The 21635-nt window shown below is 45.9% G+C and overlaps 1 protein-coding gene across 1 annotated transcript in view; it reads left to right on the forward strand.

Annotated features, from left to right (window-relative positions):
* Positions 1–21327, forward strand: part of LOC120053734 (KN motif and ankyrin repeat domain-containing protein 2-like) — a 38827-nt gene extending 17500 nt beyond the window's left edge. The window contains exons 2-11 of the mRNA XM_039000949.1: positions 2620–2708; positions 2845–4731; positions 4889–4991; positions 5127–5366; positions 13280–13370; positions 13630–13849; positions 14046–14188; positions 14291–14491; positions 19961–20059; positions 20421–21327. Coding sequence (XP_038856877.1) covers positions 2672–2708; positions 2845–4731; positions 4889–4991; positions 5127–5366; positions 13280–13370; positions 13630–13849; positions 14046–14188; positions 14291–14491; positions 19961–20059; positions 20421–20480 — 3081 coding nt within the window. The 5' untranslated portion in view covers positions 2620–2671 and the 3' untranslated portion in view covers positions 20481–21327. The remainder of the gene's footprint in view (positions 1–2619; positions 2709–2844; positions 4732–4888; positions 4992–5126; positions 5367–13279; positions 13371–13629; positions 13850–14045; positions 14189–14290; positions 14492–19960; positions 20060–20420) is intronic.
* The last annotated feature ends 308 nt before the right edge of the window (positions 21328–21635 follow it).

Consider the following 21635-nt stretch of genomic DNA (forward strand, 5'->3'; position numbering starts at 1 on the left):
TTTAAGAAGGTAGGCCAGTTGAGAACAAGTTCACATTTACAACTGCGAACTGGCCAAGATAAAGCAAAGCAGTGGGACAAAAACAACAACACAGAGTTATACATGGGATAAACAAACGTACAGTCAATAACACAATAGAAAAATCTGTATACAGTGTGTGCAAATTAAGTAAGGAGGTAAGGCAATAAATAGGCCATAGTGGTGAAGTAATTACAATTTAGCAATTAACACTGGGGTGATAGATGTGCAGATGAGGATGTGCAAGTAGAAATACTGGTGTGCAAAAGAGCAGAAAAAACAAAAACAAATATGGGATGAGGTAGGTAGTTGGTTGGATGGGCTATTTACAGATGGGCTGTGTACAGCTGCAGCGATCTGTAAGCTGCTCTGACAGCTGATGCTTAAAGATAGTGAGGGAGATATAAGTCTCCAACTTCAGTGATTTTTGCAATTCGTTCCAGTCATTGGCAGCAGAGAACTGGAAGGAAAGGCGGCCAAAGTAGGTGTTGGCTTTGGGGGATGACCAGTGAAATATACCTGCTGGAGCGCGTGCTACGGGTGGGTGTTGCTATGGTGACCAGTGAGCTGAGATAAGACGGAGCTTTACCTAGCAAAGACATATAGATGACCTGGAGCCAGTGGGTTTGGCGACGAATATGTACAGTCGTGGCCAAAAGTTTTGAGAATGACACAAATATTAATTTCCACAAAGTTTGCTGCTTCAGTGTCTTTAGATATTTTTGTCAGATGTTACTATGGAATACTGAAGTATAATTACAAGCATTTCATAAGTGTCAAAGGCTTTTATTGACAATTACATGAAGTTGATTCAAAGAGTCAATATTTGCAGTGTTGACCCTTCTTTTTCAAGACCTCTGCAATCTGCCCTGGCATGCTGTCAATTAACTTCTGGGCCACATCCTGACTGATGGCAGCCCATTCTTGCATAATCAATGCTTGGAATTTGTCAGAATTTGTGGGTTTTTGTTTGTCCACCCGCCTCTTGAGGATTGACCACAAGTTCTCAATGGGATTAAGGTCTGGGGAGTTTCCTGGCCATGGACCCAAAATATCGATGTTCTGTTCCCCGAGCCACTTAGTTATCACTTTTGCCTTATGGCAAGGTACTCCATCATGCTGGAAAAGGCATTGTTCGTCACCAAACTGTTCCTGGATGGTTGGGAGAAGTTGCTCTCGGAGGATGTGTTGGTACCATTCTTTATTCATGGCTGTGTTCTTAGGCAAAATTGTGAGTGAGCCCACTCCCTTGGCTGAGAAGCAACCCCACACATGAATGGTCTCAGGATGCTTTACTGTTGGCATGACACAAGACTGATGGTAGCGCTCACCTTGTCTTCTCTTGACAAGCTTTTTTCCTGATGCCCCAAACAATCAGAAAGGGGATTCATCAGAGAAAATGAATTTACCCAGTCCTCAGCAGTCCGATCCCTGTACCGTTTGCAGAATATCAGTCTGTCCCTGATGTTTTTCCTGGAGAGAAGTGGCTTCTTTGCTGCCCTTCTTGACACCAGGCCATCCTCCAAAAGTCTTCGCCTCACTGTGCGTGCAGATGCACTCACACCTGCCGGCTGCCATTCCTGAGCAAGCTCTGTACTGGTGGTGCCCCGATCCCGCAGCTGAATCAACTTCAGGAAACGGTCCTGGCGCTTACTGGACTTTCTTGGGCGCCCTGAAACCTTCTTCACAACAATTGAACCGCTCTCCTTGAAGTTCTTGATGATCCAATAAATGGTTGATTTAGGTGAAATCTTACTGGCAGCAATATCCTTGCCTGTGAAGCCCTTTTTTTGCAAAGCAATGATGACGGCACGTGTTTCCTTGCAGGTAACCATGGTTGACAGAGGAAGAACAATGATTCCAAGCACCACCCTCCTTTTGAAGCTTCCAGTTTGTTATTCGAACTCAATCAGCATGACAGAGTGATCTCCAGCCTTGTCCTCGTCAATACTCACACCTGTGTTAACGAGAGAATCACTGACATGATGTCAGCTGGTCCTTTTGTGGCAGGGATGAAATGCAGTGTAAATGTTTTTGGGATTCAGTTAATTTGCATGACAAAGAGGGACTTTGCAATTAATTGCATTTCATCTGATCACTCTTCATAACATTCTGGAGTATATGCAAATTGCCATCATACAAACTGAGGCAGCAGACTTTGTGAAAATTAATATTTGTGTCATTCTCAAAACTTTTGGCCATGACTGAAAAAAAACTAACAGGTCTGTGAGAGACGGAATTCTTACTGGTTGGTAGGTGATCAAATACTTATGTCATGCAATAAAATGCAAATTAATTACTTAAAAATCATACAATGTGATTTTCTGGATTTTTGTTTTAGATTCTGTCTCTCACAGTTGAAGTGTACCTATGATAAAAATTACAGACCTCTACATGCTTTGTAAGTAGGAAAACCTGCAAAATCGTCAGTGTATCAAATACTTGTTCTCCCCACTGTATGTACAGTGCATTAGGAAAGTTAGGAAAGTCAAGGCTGTAACATAACAAAATGTGTAAAAAGTCAAGGGGTCTGAAAACTATCCTCAGAAACACACATACAGTACACAGGTATCTGAGTCTGTGTGTCCATTCTCTGCCCAGGTTGTGAGTAGATTCTCAGGGGGCTTCTGCTGAAAGGTGTCAGTCCACAACCATGACTCAGTCTGTGCAGGTCAACCCAAAGCTGCCTGGTAAGCACATTTCACCGCTATTCACTTCATTAGACGTTCAGTTCCAGCTGGTATTTACGAAGTCATTATGTGTTAACAAATTATGGATATAGTATAATTGCTACCTGTTATTATAATGTTTTATTGCGGCTTGCAGATCTGGGCGCACCGTTTCTATACTCCAGTCAGGAAGAGGCGGATCAACAGGGTTCTTATTCGGTCCAGACACCGTATGGCTTCCAGCTGGACCTGGACTTCCTCAAGTATGTGGAGGAAATAGAAAGCGGCCACCACGTCAGACGGGCACCCGTCAACTCCCGCAGGTCATCCCGGGGGGTCAAAGTCTCCCAGCGGAGCCCGAGTGTGGGGGGACGCGCCAGCGGCTGGACCTCCACAGAGTCCCTCTCCTCGCCCGCCAGCGAAGATGGTCGAGTGCCCCCTCCCCCGCCCCCACGGAATCGCATTGGCTCTGCTCCCAGTGAGGGGCAACCCCTGTCCTCGCTATCTGTCCTCAGCCCTCCTCTCTCAGCCGGCGCCAAAGTGCCACCACCACCTCCACTACGTAACCCCAGAGTAGAGAGGACCCTCCTGGAGACCAGCCTGAGACTGCAGCAGGAGCAGAGCCATCAGCACCAAAATGGCACCCGTTTCCAGCTCTCAGACCCACCAAAGCAAAACCCCAGAACTGCCCCTACCCATGCCACCCCAGCTAGTGCAGCAGCCAGCGTGGATGGCCAGCCCTTGCACCTGTCCTCTGCATCTCCCAGCCCATCTCAGAGTAGCCTGCACAGACCCAGTCCCCACACCTCCGGTAAGAGCACCCCGGCCTCTAGCACCGGAATGGCTACTCTGCCCCCCAGCCAATTGCAGACGGTGAGAGAACAGATGGCCACTGCCCTGAAGCAACTGAAGGAGATGGAGGAGCGAGTAAAGGGTGTCCCAGTGCTGGAAAGAGAGGTGGCCAAGCTACGGGCTGAGAAAGACATGCTCCTGCTGGCACTGCAGGAGAAGAAGACCTTGGTGGCCCAACAACAGGCTACAACAGTAGACAGCAGTACTAATACCACCACGTTGGACGCAGGCACACGGAGTCAGGAACGTCCTATTTTATCCCCTAAGAGTCCCAGATGTCCAAAGAGTCCCAGTAAATTAGGGGACCTCAGAAAGCTGACAGAGAAGTTCGAAGGCAAGACAGAAAAAGATGGAGCACATTCTGAGAAAGTTCCGGAAAAGGTTGTGGAGAAGAAGTCTGTGGCCATCGGGGACGACATGTTGCTGGATGCTGGGGTCTTCTACTACAGCCTGGGCACCAAGGACGCCTCAGAGGGCACGCCGCAGATGGACGTCTGCGAGAAAGGAGTGGCCACGGAGGCGCCGGCCATCCGCGAGGAGGGGGTGCAGGCTGTAGTGGAGACAGAGGAGGCCTCGGTTTGGGTGATGGAATCCCAGCTGGGGCTAAGCAGCGATGCCCAGAGGGAGATCGACACCCTACAGGACAACATCAAGTTCCAGCAGGAGTCCATCTCGGTTCTGGAGGGGCGACTTGGCCAGGCTGACGAGGACCTGGCGGCGCTCAAAGCCCAGGAGAATGAAAGGAAGTCCAAGGCAACGTCCGAAAAGGGGGTCCTTGCCAAACCAGACTCTGCCCATGCCCAAGTGGGGACTGAAGCCTCTACAATGTCCACACCAGCTTTACAGAATGTTGCAGTCTCTTGTTGTCCTGAGGTGGTTGACGCATGTGTAGGTGAGGATTTGAGAGCCGGATATTACGACCAGAGCACTCAGACTGACTCTGTGGAGAGCCCTGCAGAAGCGGAATCAACCCCAGTAGTACTGGTCAGCACTGGAAGTCAATGGGAGAATCTGTACAAGGAGGAGGACATAGAGCAGAAAGCTCCAGTCACTGCGCTGAAGAGGAGACAGACGACCATCGCGGAGTACAAGGTCAACCCTGGCAAGGAGACGGTCAGTTTACCCAAAGGAAAGGAAGTGAAAGAGGAGGAAATGGCGCCCAGCACTCCAACAACTGCAACAACGGTTGGAAGTGAGTGCCAAGTGTATTTATTTAACTGTTTTACAGTAGTACTTCATATAGAAGATAAATGATTCCCCCACACTAATAAAGCAGGTAGAAAAGTAATATAGAATTCAATGTACTAGCATACTGGTTGGGTCACTCGCCACATCCGTTGTGGCCATAGGTATGTTGAAATCAATCATGAAGAAGAAGGATGGGAGTAGTTCCAGTGAATCACGCAGCAGCGGCAAGAAAAGCTTGCAGTTTGTTGGCATTCTCAACGGGGGGTAAGTGGCGCTTTTGCCATCAATGAATGCGTCAAATAGCACATATTACCATTACACTGACAATACACGGGCCATATTCGAAGGAAATTATGACCAATCTTAAAGATAACTAACTAGACATGTGCTTCTGTCCAGGTATGAGTCGACATCTAGTGAAGAGGAGGAGGATGATGATGAGGAAGAGGGGAGTTCCTCAGGTGGCAGTGAAGTAAGTGATTGCTCAGACGGTAGTGATGATGAAGATGCAGCGGCCGCTCTGGAGGAGACCTCCGATGAGGAGAGGAACATGAATATGGATGACACCGATAGTGATGATGTGGCCTTAGCAGCAGGGACTGGAGCCACTGAGGAGATTCCAGATACAGTGAAAGAGAAGTATGCTTGATTATGACTACAGCTCATAGAACTCAGTGGTGGCAGATACAGTGCCTTCAGAAAGTATTCACATCCCTTGATCCCTTGACAAAGTGGGATTCAAAGGGATTGCATTTTATTTTATTTTTTCAACGATCTACACAAAATACTCTGTCATGTCAAAGTGGAAGAAAAATTCAAATATTTGTAAAAAAATTCTAAATAAAACACTAATATATCTTGATTAGATAAGGATTCAACTCCCTGAGTCAATACAGTAGAATCACAGCTGTGAGTCTATCTGGCAAAATCTCTTAGAGCTTTCCATACCTGGATTATGCAATATTTTCCCATTATTCTTTAACAAATTCTTAAAGCTCTGACAAATTGGTAGACAACCATTTTCAGGTCTTGCCATAGATTGTCAAGCAGATTTAAGTTAAAACTGTAACTAGGCCACTCAGGAACGTTCACTGTATTTTTGGTAAGCAACTCCAGTGTAGTTTAGGCCTTGTGTTTTAGATTATTGTCCTGCTGAAAGGTGAATTCATCTCCAGTGGCATGTATTCATAAATGCCAAGAGAAACGAGGCTTCGTGCCATGGATCATCACTGGAGGCTTCGTGCCATGGATCATCACTGGAGGCTTCGGGCCATGGATCATCACTGGAGGCTTCGTGCCATGGATCATCACTGGAGGCTTCGTGCCATGGATCATCAATGGAGGCTTCGTGCTATGGATCATCACTGGAGGCTTCGTGCCATGGATCACCACTGGAGAGTTCGTGGCATGGATCATCACTGGAGGCTTCGTTCGTGCAGCAGGCACAGGACTCACCAAGCTGGGGAGACACACAGGAGGCCTGGTCCGTGGAGCAGGCACAGGACTCACCAGGCTGGGGAGACACACAGGAGGCCTGGTCCGTGAAGCAGGCACAGGACTCACCGGGCTGGAGAGACACACTGGAGGCCTGGTGCGTGGGGCAGGCACCGGATACACTGGGCCGTGGAGGCGCACTGGAGGTCTCAAGCGTAGAGCTGGCACAACTCGTCCTGGCTGGATGTTTACTTTCGCCCGGCAAATGTGGGGCGCTAGCACAGGACGCACTGGGCTGTGCAGGCGCACCGGAGACACAGTGCGCAGAGCCGGCGCAGGATATCCTGGGCCGTAGAGACGCACTGGCGGCCAGATGCGCTGAGCCGGCACCAACCGTCCTGGCTGGCTCTAGCCCGGCCGATGCGGGGAGCTGGAATGTAGCGCACCAGGCTGTGAACGCGCACTGGAGACACCGTGCGCTCCACCGCATAACACGGTGCCTGACCAGTACTACGCTCCCTACGGTAAGCACGCAGAGTTGGCTCAGGTCTCCAACCTGACTCAGCCAATCTCCTCGTGTGCCACCCCACATTTTGGTCTTTCGTGCCAGCCGTGACCCTGTGTAATCCTGGGCCCTTTTACTCGCTGCCTCCGCCTTCCTCGCTGCTTCCACCTGCTCCCACGGCATGCGATCCTTTCCCGCCAGGATCTCCTCCCACGTCCAGGATCCTTTCCCATTCAGGATGTCCTCCCATGTCCATGTCCAAGACTCTGCTTGGTCCGTTTGTGGTGGGTAGTTCTGTCACGAACGTCGTCAGGGAAATGACCGGACCAAGTTGGTGTGGTTCTCAATCAGAGGCAGCTGTCTATCGTTGTCTCTGATTGAGAACCATACTTAGGTAGCCTTTTCCCACCTGTGTTTTGTGGGTAGTTGTTTTCTGTTTTGTGTGTCTGCACCAGACAGAACTGTTTCGTTTGTTCCGCTTTGTTATTTTTTGTTCTAGTGTTCAGCTTTATTAAAAATCATGAACACGTACCACGCTGCACCTTGGTCTACTCCTTCTTCCTCAGACGAACATCGTTACATGCTGGAATAGTGGCGGCAGCTCCTGTTTTCTTTGCGACTTGCGGTAAATCTCCATGGTTCTAAATCAATAGTTGTTTAATAGTCCGAAATGTCGGAAACATTATCTTGCTTGTGTGGTTGAATTCATGTGTGGTTGAATTTATTCTGCCACTGTGTCTTCTTATTGTCTCAGCCTTAGGCCTATATATCACGATGTCAAGGCATATGAACTAACAGGTTATAGAGCAAACAATGCAATTATCACAACACATAGGTTGTAATATGGCTTTTTTTGTTCTGGATTGGCTTCCCTGGTGATTTTACCCATGCACTGTTCATCTCCCGGTGTCTGATGGAAAGCAGACTGAACCAGGTTTTCCTCAACGATTACAAACATACCCATATCATGATGCAGCTACCACTATGCTTGAAAATATGGAGAGTGGTACTCAGTAATGTGTTGTATTGGATATGCCCCAAACATAACACTTATTCAGGCCAAATTTTTTGCAGTATTACTTTAGTGCCTTGTTGCAAACAGGATGCATGTTTTGGAATTATAACAACACAGGGCGAGACCCAGATGCAGACACAGGAGGCAGATGGTTAGAGTCTCTCATATTTATTAAAATACAAGGGGCAGGCAATAGGCAGGTTGAGGACATGCAGAAGTTCATTAACCAGATCAGAGTCCGAAGGGTACAGGGCGGCAAGCAGGCTCGAGGTCAGGGCAGGCTGAATGGTCAGGCAGGCGGGCTCAGTGTCAGGGCAGGCAGAATAGGTCGGAACTGGGAGGGCTAGAAAACGGAGACTAGGAAAACAGGAGCACGGAAAAACACGCTGGTAGGCTTGACGAGACAAGACGAACTGGCAACAGACAAACAGAGAACAGGTATAAATTCACTGGGGATAATGGGGAAGATGGGCGACACCTGGAAGGGGGTGGAGACAAGCACAAAGACAGGTAAAACAGATCAGGGTGTGACAGTACCCCCCCCTCTAGGGGCGCCACCTGGTGTGCTACCTGGGCGCATACATGGTTGACCGGGGTGCATGTGGTGACAGTCGGCAATGAGGGCCGGGTCCAGGATGTCCTTAGTGGGGACCCAGCACCTCTCCTCCGGGCCATAACCCTCCCAGTCAACCAGGTATTGGAAAACCCTGCCCCTATGTCAAACACTCAGTAGGCGTCTCCCCGTGTAGGGCGGATGGCTGTCGATGAGACGGGGAGGAGGGGTGGGCTTGGAAACAGGAGACAAAGAGCTGTGAGACAAGTGCTTAATCCTGGACACATGAAAGTGGGATGTATATGGAGGGTACGGGGCAACAGAAGATAAACAGCAGTGGGCAGCCATACCCTCTGCCCGAGAAGATAGCGGGGAGCTGGAGTCCGGTGGGGGTCGTCTTGTCGACAATACCTGGAGGTGGTCTTGAGAAGAGCAGACCGAGCTCTCTTCTAGGTACGCCGACAGCGGCGGACGAACATCTGGGCCGAGGGTATGTTGATCTCTTCTTCTTGCTCTGGGAAGAGCAGGGGCTGATACCCTATGGACTCGATGGGCGAGAGCCCAGTGGCCGAGCAGTGAAGAGTGTTCCGGGTGTACTCCACCCACACAAGTTGCCGGCTCCAGGTGGTGGGGTTGGTCGAGACAAGGCACCTAAGCGTCGTCTCCAGGTCTTGATTGGCATGTTCCGACTGGCCGTTGGACTGGGGATGAAACCCGGAGGACAGGCTGGCCGACGACCCAATGAGGGTGCAGAGCGCCTTCCAGAATCGGGACGAGATTTGAGGACCACAATCAGACACAATGTCGACAGAGACTCCATGGATTCGGAAGACGTGCTGCACCATGAGCTGGGTCGTCTCCTTGGCTGAAGGTAACTTGGGGAGAGGGATGAAATGGGCGGCTTTAGAGAACCTATCCACTACTGTCAGGATAGTGGTGTTGCCATCAGATGGAGGAAGCCCAGTGACAAAATCCAGGGATATATGGGACCAGAGGAACAGGGAGTGGCTGAAGGAGGCCAGCCGGAGCTTGCCGCGGAGTCTTATTCTAAGCACACACCGTGCATGCGGCGACGAAGGCTGAGACGTCAGGAACCTTAGTGCGCCACCAGAAGCGTTGTCGGAGGAAGGCCAGGGTTCGACGGGAGCCGGGATGGCAGGTGAGCTTGGAGGAATGAGCCCATTCCAGCACCTGAGATCGGACCAAATTAGGGACAAGCATCCGGTTAGCCGGGCCCCCCTAGGGTCCGGCTGGGAATGTTGTGCCTTGCGAACCTGGCTCTCGATACCCCAGACAACTGTAGCTGCAAGACATGAGGTAGGGAGGATGATCTCAGAGTCAGAAGGTGTGGCAACGGGACTATACAGGTGAGAGAGAGCGTCCGGCTTCACCTTCTTGGACCCTGGGCAGTAGGAGATGGTGAAGTTGAACCTGGTGAATAGCAGAGCCCAACGGGCCTACCTAGAGTTAAGGCGCTTGGCGATGCGAAGATATTCTAAATTCTTATGGTCGGTCCACACCAAAAATGGATGTTCTGCCCCTTCCAGCCAGTGCCTCCACTCCTCCAACGCCATCTTGACAGTCAGAAGTTCCCGATTTCCTACGTCGTAGTTTCTCTCAGTGGGGTTGAGACGATGGGACATGAAGGCACAGGGATACAGCTTTTGGTCCTGGGCAGACCGCTAAGACAGGACAGACCCCACTACAACGTCAGAATCAAATCAAATCAAATTTTATTTGTCACATACACATGGTTAGCAGATGTTAATGCGAGTGTAGCGAAATGCTTGTGCTTCTAGTTCCGACAATGCAGTAATAACCAACAAGTAATCTAACCTAACAATTCCACAACTACTACCTTATACACACAAGTGTAAAGGGATAAAGAATATGTACATAAAGATATATGAATGAGTGATGGTACAGAACGGCATAGGCAAGATGCAGTAGATGGTATAGAGTACAGTATATACATATGAGATGAGTAATGTAGGGTATGTAAACATAAAGTGGCATAGTTTAAAGTGGCTAGTGATACATGTATTACATAAAGATGGCAAGATGCAGTAGATGATATAGAGTACAGTATATACATATACATATGAGATGAGTAATGTAGGGTATGTAAACATTATATTAAGTGGCATTGTTTAAAGTGGCTAGTGGTACATTTTTACATAATTTCCATCAATTCCCATTAAAGTGGCTGGAGTTGAGTCAGTATGTTGGCAGCGGCCGCTAAATGTTAGTGGTGGCTGTTTAACAGTCTGATGGCCTTGAGATAGAAGCTGTTTTTCAGTCTCTCGGTCCCTGCTTTGATGCACCTGTACTGACCTCGCCTTCTGGATGATAGCGGGGTGAACAGGCAGTGGCTTGGGTAGTTGTTGTCCTTGATGATCTTTATGGCCTTCCTGTGACATCGGGTGGTGTAGGTGTCCTGGAGGGCAGGTAGTTTGCCCCCGGTGATGCGTTGTGCAGACCTCACTACCCTCTGGAGAGCCTTACGGTTGTGAGCGGAGCAGTTGCCGTACCAGGCGGTGATACAGCCCAACAGGATGCTCTCGATTGTGCATCTGTAGAAGTTTGTGAGTGCTTTTGGTGACAAGCCGAATTTCTTCAGCCTCCTGAGGTTGAAGAGGCGCTGCTGCGCCTTCTTCACAACGCTGTCTGTGTGGGTGGACCAATTCAGTTTGTCCGTGATGTGTACACCGAGGAACTTAAAACTTTCCACCTTCTCCACTACTGACCCGTCGATGTGGATAGGGGGGTGCTCCCTTTGCTGTTTCCTGAAGTCCACAATCATCTCCTTTGTTTTGTTGACGTTGAGTGTGAGGTTATTTTCCTGACACCACACTCCGAGGGCCCTCACCTCCTCCCTGTAGGCCGTCTCGTCGTTGTTGGTAATCAAGCCTACCACTGTAGTGTCATCCGCAAACTTGATGATTGAGTTGGAGGCGTGCATGGCCACGCAGTCGTGGGTGAACAGGGAGTACAGGAGAGGGCTCAGAACGCACCCTTGTGGGGCCCCAGTGTTGAGGATCAGCGGGGTGGAGATGTTGTTACCTACCCTCACCACCTGGGGGCGGCCCGTCAGGAAGTCCAGGACCCAGTTGCACAGGGCGGGGTCGAGACCCAGGGTCCCAGAAGCCTCGACCTCAACCACGAACTGACGGGACGGGTCTGGATGGATGAGGATGGGGGCTGTAGTAAACCGATGCGTAAGGTCCAAAAACGCCATGTCAACAGCTGGGTACCATGTGAACGGCACCTTGGGAGAAGTGAGTGCAGAGAGGGGAGCAGCCAGGGTGCTGTAGCCCCGAATGAAGCGGCGGTAGAAATCCCAAATCCACCACCTCTCTCACCTTTTCATGATCTATCTGAACATTCCCTTCAGCGGTGACGTATCCCAGAAAGGAGATAGTGGAGCGGTGAATTCGCACTTCTCTGCTTTCATGAACAACTGGTTCTCTAGGAGGCGCTGAAGGACTTGTCGGACATGGAGAACGTGTTCTTGAGCAGAACAGGAGAAACAAGGATGTCGTCGAGGTAGACAAACACAAATCGATTCAACATGTCACGGAGCACATCGGTGACCAGGGCATGGAACACTGCGGGAGCGTCCAAACGGCATGACCAGGTACTCATAGTGTCCACTAGCTGTGTTGAAGGCCGTCTTCCACTCCATGGTTGCCCCCTGGAGAGGTTTGAAAGTCAAGGAGAGGAGTGGTGTCATTGAGGCCCCGGTAGTCGATACATGGACGCAGGGTCTTGTCCTTTTTTTCCACGAAGAAGAACCCTGCGCTGGCAGAGAAGGCAGAAGGACGAATGCTCCCAGCAGCCAGAGAGTCCTCTGTGTACTCCTCCATGGCCTTGGTCTCAGGATGTTGTTATTCTGTACAGGCATTGTTATTTTCACGCTGTCAATTAGGTAAGTATTGTGGAGTTTTTACAATGTTGTTGATCTATCTTAGGTGTTCTCCTATCACAGCCATTGAACTCTGTAACTGTTTTAAAGTCATCATTGACCACATGGTGAAAACCCTAAGCGGTTTCCTTCCTCTCCGGCCACTGAGTTAGGAAGGACGCCTGTATCTTTGTAGTGACTGGGTGTATACACCATCCAAAGTGTAATTAATAACTTCACCATGCTTAAAGGGATATTCAATGTCTGCTTTAAAAAAAAATGTTTTACCCATCTACCAATAGGTGCCCTTCTTTGTGAGGCATTGGAAAACCTCCCTGGTCTTTGTGGTTGAATCTGTTTGAAATTCATTGCCCTGCATTTCAGATAATTGTATGTCTGGTACAGAGATTCAAAAATCATGTTAAACACTATTATTGCACACAAAGTGAGTCCATGCAACATATGTGACTTGTTAAGCACATTTTTACTCCTGAACTTATTTAGGCTTGCCGTAACAAATACATATTGACTCAAGACATTTCAGCTTTTCACTTAGAATTCATTTGTTAAATTTTTTTAAAACATAATTCCACTTTGACATTAATGGGGTATTATGTGTAGGACAATGACAAAAAAAAATCAGGCTGTACAACAACAAAATCTGGAAAAGTCAAGGAGTGTGAATACTTCCTGAAGGCACTGTAAAAAATGTAAATGGATATTCAACATAATTTTAAAGGGATAATTAACAGAATTTTCATATTTTGTTGATAGTTTGCTTTCCTCGAAAGAAGTCTGTTGGTAGTAAAACTTGAATCCTTTATTTTGGTTTGTAGCCTATAGGTAGCCTGAATTTGCAAAAGTTAGCATAAATGTCAAAGTAATTGGAGCAAATCAGTCCTGAATTAACATATGAAACCCTAATATTACTGCAGTCAAAGTTATTTCGCAACATTATCATCTGTGAAGCTATGCATGTGTATAATATTGCCGAGGAATTATAGCCAAGATGTTTACAAAAATGAGTTGAATACTTTATATAGGAGCCTCATCCATTGGCTAACTGCACAAGTGTTAGATCCCCGTTTGTCACAACCCATAGATAACTTCCACATCTAATTGCAGTAATCCTTTGTCCTAGGTTTGAGCTGAGTGCAAAAATGCGTGAAGCTTGTCTCATTTTGAAGAACCATCTGAATGATGATGTCAAAACACTGAAGAGTAAAGAAGTGGTGGGTTTCAGCATGCCTCTAATTTCTCTGTTTGATAATATCCTGGAAATCTTAAATTTCCTTTACAATTTCCGGCTAGTTTTTTCCCAAAATGCACATAATCTCTCAAGTGTTCCCTCTCAGTATTAAGAGTGATATTTTAAAGTTCCATGACTTGAAGTGTTTATAATCATGTTAGTATGATAACCTTTATGTAGTAGTATTCCATCCTTGATCTTATCCCACGTCCTCTCTTCTTCTCCCTTGTCTTGTCCTATAGATCTCCAGCACTCACACTGTGCAGCTGGAATGGTTCCGCATCTCCAGTGCCAAGCTGGCCCAGCCGCCCCGTGTCTCAGACTACCTAATGGCCCTCACAGAGGTCTCCTCTGCCTTGCTGGCCCACGTCGTCAACATGACTGATGGCAATGGCAACACAGCCTTGCACTACAGCGTCTCCCACTCCAATTTCACCGTGGTGGGGCTACTGCTGGACACAGGTTAGTTTGAGTGAGGAGTCCTCACTTATCTTTGGGAAGTTGTGTTAGGGTCAAGGTTTATGACCTTAGTGAAGAGGGCCTATTATAATGAATCTTCAGAAGGTTGGTTATTTATGGTTTAACTACAGGCATAAAATTACATTAGTTATGCCATGCCCCGGAGTTTCAATAAGGTGTGTGTGTGTGCTCTGTGCAGGCATGTGTTGTGTAGATAAGCAGAACAAGGCAGGCTACACTGCGATCATGCTGGCGGCCCTCTCAGCTGTGAAAGAGGAGGATGACATGGTGGTGGTCAGGAAGCTCTTCAGTCAGGGCAACGTCAACGCCAAGGCCAGCCAGGCAAGTCCTTCTCAATCACTTCACATCCAGTCTATCCCCTCAGTCAGTACTGCTTATGTGTGTTTCGCTAACACTATGCTAACTGGGCTAAGTTGTGTTTAGGCTGGCCAGACGGGCCTGATGCTAGCTGTTAGCCATGGACGGCAGGAGATGGTGCGGGCGTTGCTAGACTGCGGGGCTGACGTGAACGTGCAGGATGACGAGGGCTCCACGGCGCTCATGTGCGCCAGCGAGCACGGCCGCGCCGAGATTGTCTCACTGCTCCTGGACCAGCCAGGCTGTGACATCTCCATTGTGGACAATGTGAGTTCCTTTGCTGTCTGTCTGTCTGTTTACCCTGTACACCTGTCTGTTTACCCTGTACACTCACAGAGTGTTTCTTGATATGCTTACCTGGCTTCCTCTTCCTGTCCACTTTCCTCATTCTCTACTTCTTTTCCGTTTCACGCTGAACTGAAAAAACTAAGCAGATCAAAGCAAGTGTTCTGATAGGCTTTAGCGATATTTCCCATCTTAACATCAGAGCTGCAGATGAATGACAGGAGAGCAGGGGAGGAAACCACAATTGATTATTGAGATGCACCCAGGAAGTGAATACAAAAACACATACTCAATTTATTTATTTTATAAATTCTTGTTTGTATGAACACTTTTATTTTCACAATAAGAGATAATCATTTTATAATCTATACACCAAGTGTTTTTCTACAGTATGACTTTATAATACATTTTTCTCAGACTACTTTGAACCTCCAGTCCAGACTCATATCTGGGGAAAAATGTGTTAGCCGTACAGCACATGGATTGGGTTTCAGTAGGACACAGCTGGCCTGAGAGGGGCTGGGAAAGTATTTGGGAACATGCTTTTTTTTCAACCCTGTGACAATTGGATACAGCTAATTGTTGAGGACTGGGAGACAGACAGAGATGTGGGTTAACACTTTGCTGGTGTGTAACCTAGAGCGGGGGTGGGCAACCTTAAGGGCCAGTGTGGGTGCAGGGTTTTGTTCCAGCCTGATTCCAGCTTCATTTAGTTGGTGTGTTGCTTAGCTGCCTAGAAGAAAAGCCTGTACCCACACCAGCCCAGCAGTTTAAAACCTCTACAGGATCGGTGGGTCCCCCGCGGGACGGTTGCGCTAACGTAGAGGTTAATGCGAATGGCATGAGCTTGTATGTAACAATTTTTTTTACCAGGACATAGACATACAGTGGGGCAAAAAAGTATTTAGTCAGCCACCAATTGTGCAAGTTCTCCCACTTAAAAAGATGAGGGAGGCCTGTAATTTTCATCATAGGTACACTTCAACTATGACAGACAAAATGAGAAAAAAAATCCAGAAAATCACATTGTAGGATTTTTAATGAATTTATTTGGAAATTATGGTGGAAAATAAGTATTTGGTCAATAACAAAAGTTTATCTCAATACTTTGTTATATACCCTTTGTTGGCAATGACAGAGGTCAAACATTTTCTGTAAGTCTTCACAAGGTTTTCACACACTGTTGCTGGTATTTTGGCCCATTCCTCCATGCAGATCTCCTCTAGAGCAGTGATGTTTTGGGGCTGTTGCTGGGCAACACGGACTTTCAACTCCCTCCAAAGATTTTCTATGGGGTTGAGATCTGGAGATTGGCTAGGCCACTCCAGGACCTTGAAATGCTTCTTACGAAGCCACTCCTTCGTTGCCTGGGCGGTGTGTTTGGGATCATTGTCATGCTGAAAGACCCAGCCACGTTTCATCTTCAATGCCCTTGCTGATGGAAGGAGGTTTTCACTCAAAATCTCACGATACATGGCCCCATTCATTCTTTCCTTTACACGGATCAGTCGTCCTGGTCCCTTTGCAGAAAAACAGCCCCAAAGCATGATGTTTCCACCCCCATGCTTCACAGTAGGTATGGTGTTCTTTGGATGCAACTCAGCATTCTTTGTCCTCCAAACACGAGGAGTTGAGTTTTTACCAAAAAGTTATATTTTGGTTTCATCTGACCATATGACATTCTCCCAATCTTCTTCTGGATCATCCAAATGCTCTCTAGCAAACTTCAAACGGGCCTGGACATGTACTGGCTTAAGCAGGGGGACACGTCTGGCACTGCAGGATTTGAGTCCCTGGCGGCGTAGTGTGTTACTGATGGTAGGCTTTGTTACTTTGGTCCCAGCTCTCTGCAGGTCATTCACTAGGTCCCCCCGTGTGGTTCTGGGATTTTTGCTCACCGCTCTTGTGATCATTTTGACCCCACGGGGTGAGATCTTGCGTGGAGCCCCAGATCGAGGGAGATTATCAGTGGTCTTGTATGTCTACCATTTCCTAATAATTGCTCCCACAGTTGATTTCTTCAAACCAAGCTGCTTACCTATTGCAGATTCAGTCTTCCCAGCCTGGTGCAGGTCTACACTTTTGTTTCTGGTGTCCTTTGACAGCTCTTTGGTCTTGGCCATAGTGGAGTTTGGAGTGTGACTGTTTGAGGTTGTGGACAGGTGTCTTTTATACTGATAACAAGTTCAAACAGGTGCCATTAATACAGGTAACGAGTGGAGGACAGAGGAGCCTCTCAAAGAAGAAGTTACAGGTCTGTGAGAGCCAGAAATCTTGCTTGTTTGTAGGTGACCAAATACTTATTTTCCACCATAATTTCCAAATAAATTCATTAAAAATCCTACAATGTGATTTTCTGGATTTTTTTTCTCATTTTGTCTGTCATAGTTGAAGTGTACCTATGATGAAAATTACAGGCCTCTCTCATCTTTTTAAGTGGGAGAACTTGCACAATTGGTGGCTGACTAAATACTTTTTTGCCCCACTGTATCTGATATTGGCAGAAAGCTTAAATTCTTGTTAATCTAACTGAATTGTCCAATTTACAGTAGCTATTACAGTGATAGAATACCATTCTATTGTTTGAGGAGAGTGCAGTTATGAACTTGAAAATGTGTTAATAAACCAATTAGGCACATTTGGGCAGTCTTGATATAAAATCTTGAACAGAAATTCAATGGTTCATTGGATCAGTCTACATCTTTGCACACACACACACTGCTGCCATCCAGTGGCCAAAAACTAAATTGCGCCTGGGCTGGAATAATACATTGTGGCCTTTCTCTTGCAATTGAAAGATGATGGAACAAAAAAAATATTAAAAGAACATGTGCTTTTTTCTTTGTATTATCTTTTACCAGATCTGATGTGTTATATTCTCCACAAACTTCAATGTGTTTCCTTTCAAATGGTATCACGAATATGCATATCCTTGCTTCAGGTCCTGAGCTACAGGCAGTTAGATTTGGGTATGTCATTTTAGGTGAAAATTTAAAAAAAGGGGCAGATCCTTAAGAGTGGCCACACCTCACATAGACAATATACCAGTGTTCCCCAACTGGCAGCCCATTGGCCAAATTTGGCCCGCAGGTTATTTTATTTGGTGCCCCAAGTTTTCTGAGGACAATATATATATACTGTGCCTTCAGAAAGTATTCACACCCCTTGACTTTTTCCCCAAAAAATGGTGTTACAGCCTGAATTTAGAACGGATTACATTGAGATTTTGTGTCATTGGCCTACAGACCCCATAATGTCAAAGTGGAATCATGTTTTTAGAAATGTTGACAAATTAATAACAAATGAAAAGCAGAAGGCCTCTCAAGTGGCGCAGTGGTCTAAGGCACTGCATCGTAGTGCTTGAAGCGTCACAACAGACCCGGGTTCGATCCCAATATGTGTCACAGCCAGCCGTGACCGGGAGACCCATGAGGTGGCGCGCAATTGGTCCAGCGTCGACCAGGTTAGGTGAGGGTTTGGCTGGCCGAGATTTCCTTGTCCCATCGTGCTCTAGTGACTCCTTGTGGCGGGCTAGGTGCCTGCAAGCTGACCTCGGTTGCCTGCGGAACGATGTTTCCTCAGACACATTGGTGCGGATGGCTTCCATGTTAAGCGAGCAGTGTGTTAAGAAGCAGTGCGGCTTGGCAGGGTCGTGTTTCGGAGGAAGCATGGCTCTCGACCTTTGCCTCTCCCAAGTCCGTAGGGGGCTTTCAGTGATGGGACAAGACTGTAACTACCTATTGGGGAGAAAAAGGGGTAAAAGTACTAAAATAAAATGAAGAGCAGAAATGTTAAGTATTTAACCCCTTTGTAATGGTAAGCCTAAATAACTTAACATAATAAGTTGCATGGACTCACTCTGTGTGCAATTAATAGTGTTTAACCAGATTTTTGAATGACTACGTCATCTCTGTACCCCACCCATACAATTATCTGTAAAAACCCTAATTTGAGCAGTGAATGTCAAACACAGATTCAACCCTCAAGACCAGGGAGTTTTTCCAATGCCTCGGAAAGAAGGGCACCTATTGGTAGATGGGTAAAAACAAATATCAGACATTGAATATCCCTTTGAGCATGGTGAAGTTATTAATTACACTTTGGATGGTGTATCAATATACCCAGTCACTACAAGGATACAGGCATGAGGCCAATGGGGATTTTAAAACAGTTACAGAGTGGATGTGATAGGAGAAAACTGACGATGAACAACATTGTAGTTACTCCACAATACCAACTTAAATGACAGAGTGAAAAGAAGGAAGCCTGTACAGAATAAAAAATATTCCAAAACATGCGTCCTGTTTGCAATTAGGCACTAAAATGTGGCAAAGAAATTAACGTTATGTCCTGAATACAAAGTGTTATGTTTGGGCAAATCCAACACAACACATCACTGAGCACTACTCTTCATATTTTCAAGTATGGTGGTGGCTGCATCATGTTATGAATATGCTTGTCATTGGCAAGGACTAGGAAGTTTTTAGGATAAAAATAAATAGATTAGAGCTAAGCACAGGCAAAATCCTAGAGGAAAATCTGGTTCAGTCTGCTTTCCAACAGACACTGGGAGACAAATTCACCTTTCAGCAGGACAATAACCTAAAACACAGGGCCAAATACACACTGGAGTTGCTTACCAAGTCAACACTGAATGTTTCTGAGTGGCCTAGTTACAGTTTTGACTTAAATCAGCTTGAAAATCTATGGCAAGACTTGAAAATGGCTTTCTAGCAATGATCAATAACCAAGTTGACAGAGCTTGAAAAATTCAAAATAGAATAATGTGCAAATATTGTACAATCAAGGTGTGCCAAGCTCCTAGAGACTTACCCAGAAAGACTCACCGCTGTAATCGCTGCCAAAGGTGATTCTAACATCTATTGACTCAGGGGGTTGAATACTCTAATCAGAAAGTATTCATACCCCTTGACTTATTCCTCATTTTGTTGCGTTACAGCCTGAATTCAAAATTGATTAAATAAAAAGAAATCTCACCCATCTACACACAATACCCCATAATGACAAAATGAAAACATATTTTTAGAAATTTTGGGAAATTTAATACAGAAATGTCAAAGTATTCACACCCCTCAATACTTTGTCGAAGCAGCTTTGGCAGCGATTACAGCTTTGAGTCTTTCTGGTTATGTCTCTTGAGAGCTTTCCATGCCTGGATTGTGCAACATTTGCCCATTATTCTTTTCAAAATTCTTCAAGCTCTGTCAAATTGGTTGTTGATTATTGCTAGACAACCATTTTCAGGTCTTGCCATAGATTTTCAAGTCAATTTGCGTCTACAAATTATTTGTAATTACGTTCTGGCATATAGCTTATTAATCTTCCTAAACTGTGTGTTGTGGGTATGAATGGGCAGGAGTGCTATGTGTATCCCGCCTCAGAGGATTTATAGCTAAGCCTGCTCTCCCTTTCGTGTTCCTCCCTCTCTAGGACGGCAGTAATGCTCTGTCCATCGCCCTGGAGGCCTCTCACAATGACACAGCTGTGCTGCTTTACGCCCACATGAACTACGCCAAAGCCCAGACAGCTGTGAGTTCCCCAGACTCTGGTCTGGAGGCCGAGGGGCCTGCCTTTTTTTATATGACAAACAGCCAGTTAGACTTTGAATCCAGTATAGGTCGCACTCACAACATATCTGTGTCATGCGCAATGTTGCTACTATTTGAAGTGTGTAATTTTAGCGCTTCGGCTACACTCCAATGTTTAGTTTGGGTGTGGTATGTTGGCTGCTAGTTGAAAGATCCTGTCTTGACATGTGTAGCAGTAGTGACCCATAGAGCATATTCTATAAAGCACCATGTATTTTTTCCCTCCAGTTTATTACTGTTCATTGTGATTTTTGCCCTGTTTTATTACTATCAGGCTGAAAACATTGGTATATTTCTTTCAGGGGACGACCAAGACTCGAAGCCCCACTAGTCCTCAAAAGACATGGCCTGCTGCGGAGTAATGGGCCACCAATATGGAAAAACAAACATAACTGGACTTGAGAATTGAAAATGCGCCACTGGAATACTGCCGCTGTCTACATAAAAATATGTATTTATATAATGGCATACGTCATTCATTTATTTGTATTGTTAATATAATATAATTTTTTCAATAAATGCCTTAAACCGTTATTATATAAGCCAATAATCTGCATTTGCAACATTTCTGACTAGGTCAAGGTCTGCAGCATATTTTAGGTCAAGCTGGAGACCTGACTAGGTCAAGGTCTGCAGCATATTTTTCTATGATACAGTAAAGCAGACCTCACATATATTTGCACTCATTGACTGTGTTTAGTTTTAGTTCCCCTCCCCTTTTTAAAGGCGCACTCCAGCTATTTAAAAAAAATCTACTTTTCCTGTTGAAAAACAATATCCCACGTATAAATACAATAATATACACACACTTAAGGGTACAAAAAATATGTTTTGAGCAAATTAGAGTTTTTTAGACACAAGTGCAAACTTCATGGAGTAGGCCATTCGACGGGTTGGTCTGATGGACCACCTATTTATATGTTCCTTTTGTCAAGTAAATCAGGTGATAAATTAACTGAAAATGAGACTGGAGTAGTAGTCTTCTCAATCTTCATGCCAAAATAGTTCCAAGTTTGCACTAACTGTCTATGCCTTGTATATTCATGTATCTATTTTCATGTAAAAAATAAACATATATTTACATAACATGTGACACTGTTAAATGTTGTACTAAGCAGATATACCAGAAGGTTGCTGTTAATGTTCATTATATAAGATGATGTAAGGCAGGTATTCCCAAACTGGGGTACGCGTAATGCCGTCCGGGGTACGCCAAATAAAAATGTGATTCACATTAAAAAAATTAAAAAATATTTGTTTTCTTTTTTTTCTTCACATTTTCTAACAGTACATTTATATTTTCCAACAGGGCTATACATTTGGGTGAGTTTTTTTCCTCGCCTGAGTAGCCTCATTTCACTGCCAAAAATAAAATGAAACCCTCTAGTGTTCAGCGAAATAACAACACAATGTCAAATACAGGTAGCCTAGTCAAATCATTAACATCCAATCACATTAACCGTTACTCTCTCGAGGGAAACTTTCACTCTTGCTCAGACGTATACATGACAATTTTA

The sequence above is a fragment of the Salvelinus namaycush genome, chromosome 9 (genome assembly GCF_016432855.1).
Source record: "Salvelinus namaycush isolate Seneca chromosome 9, SaNama_1.0, whole genome shotgun sequence".
NCBI lineage: Eukaryota > Metazoa > Chordata > Actinopteri > Salmoniformes > Salmonidae > Salvelinus > Salvelinus namaycush.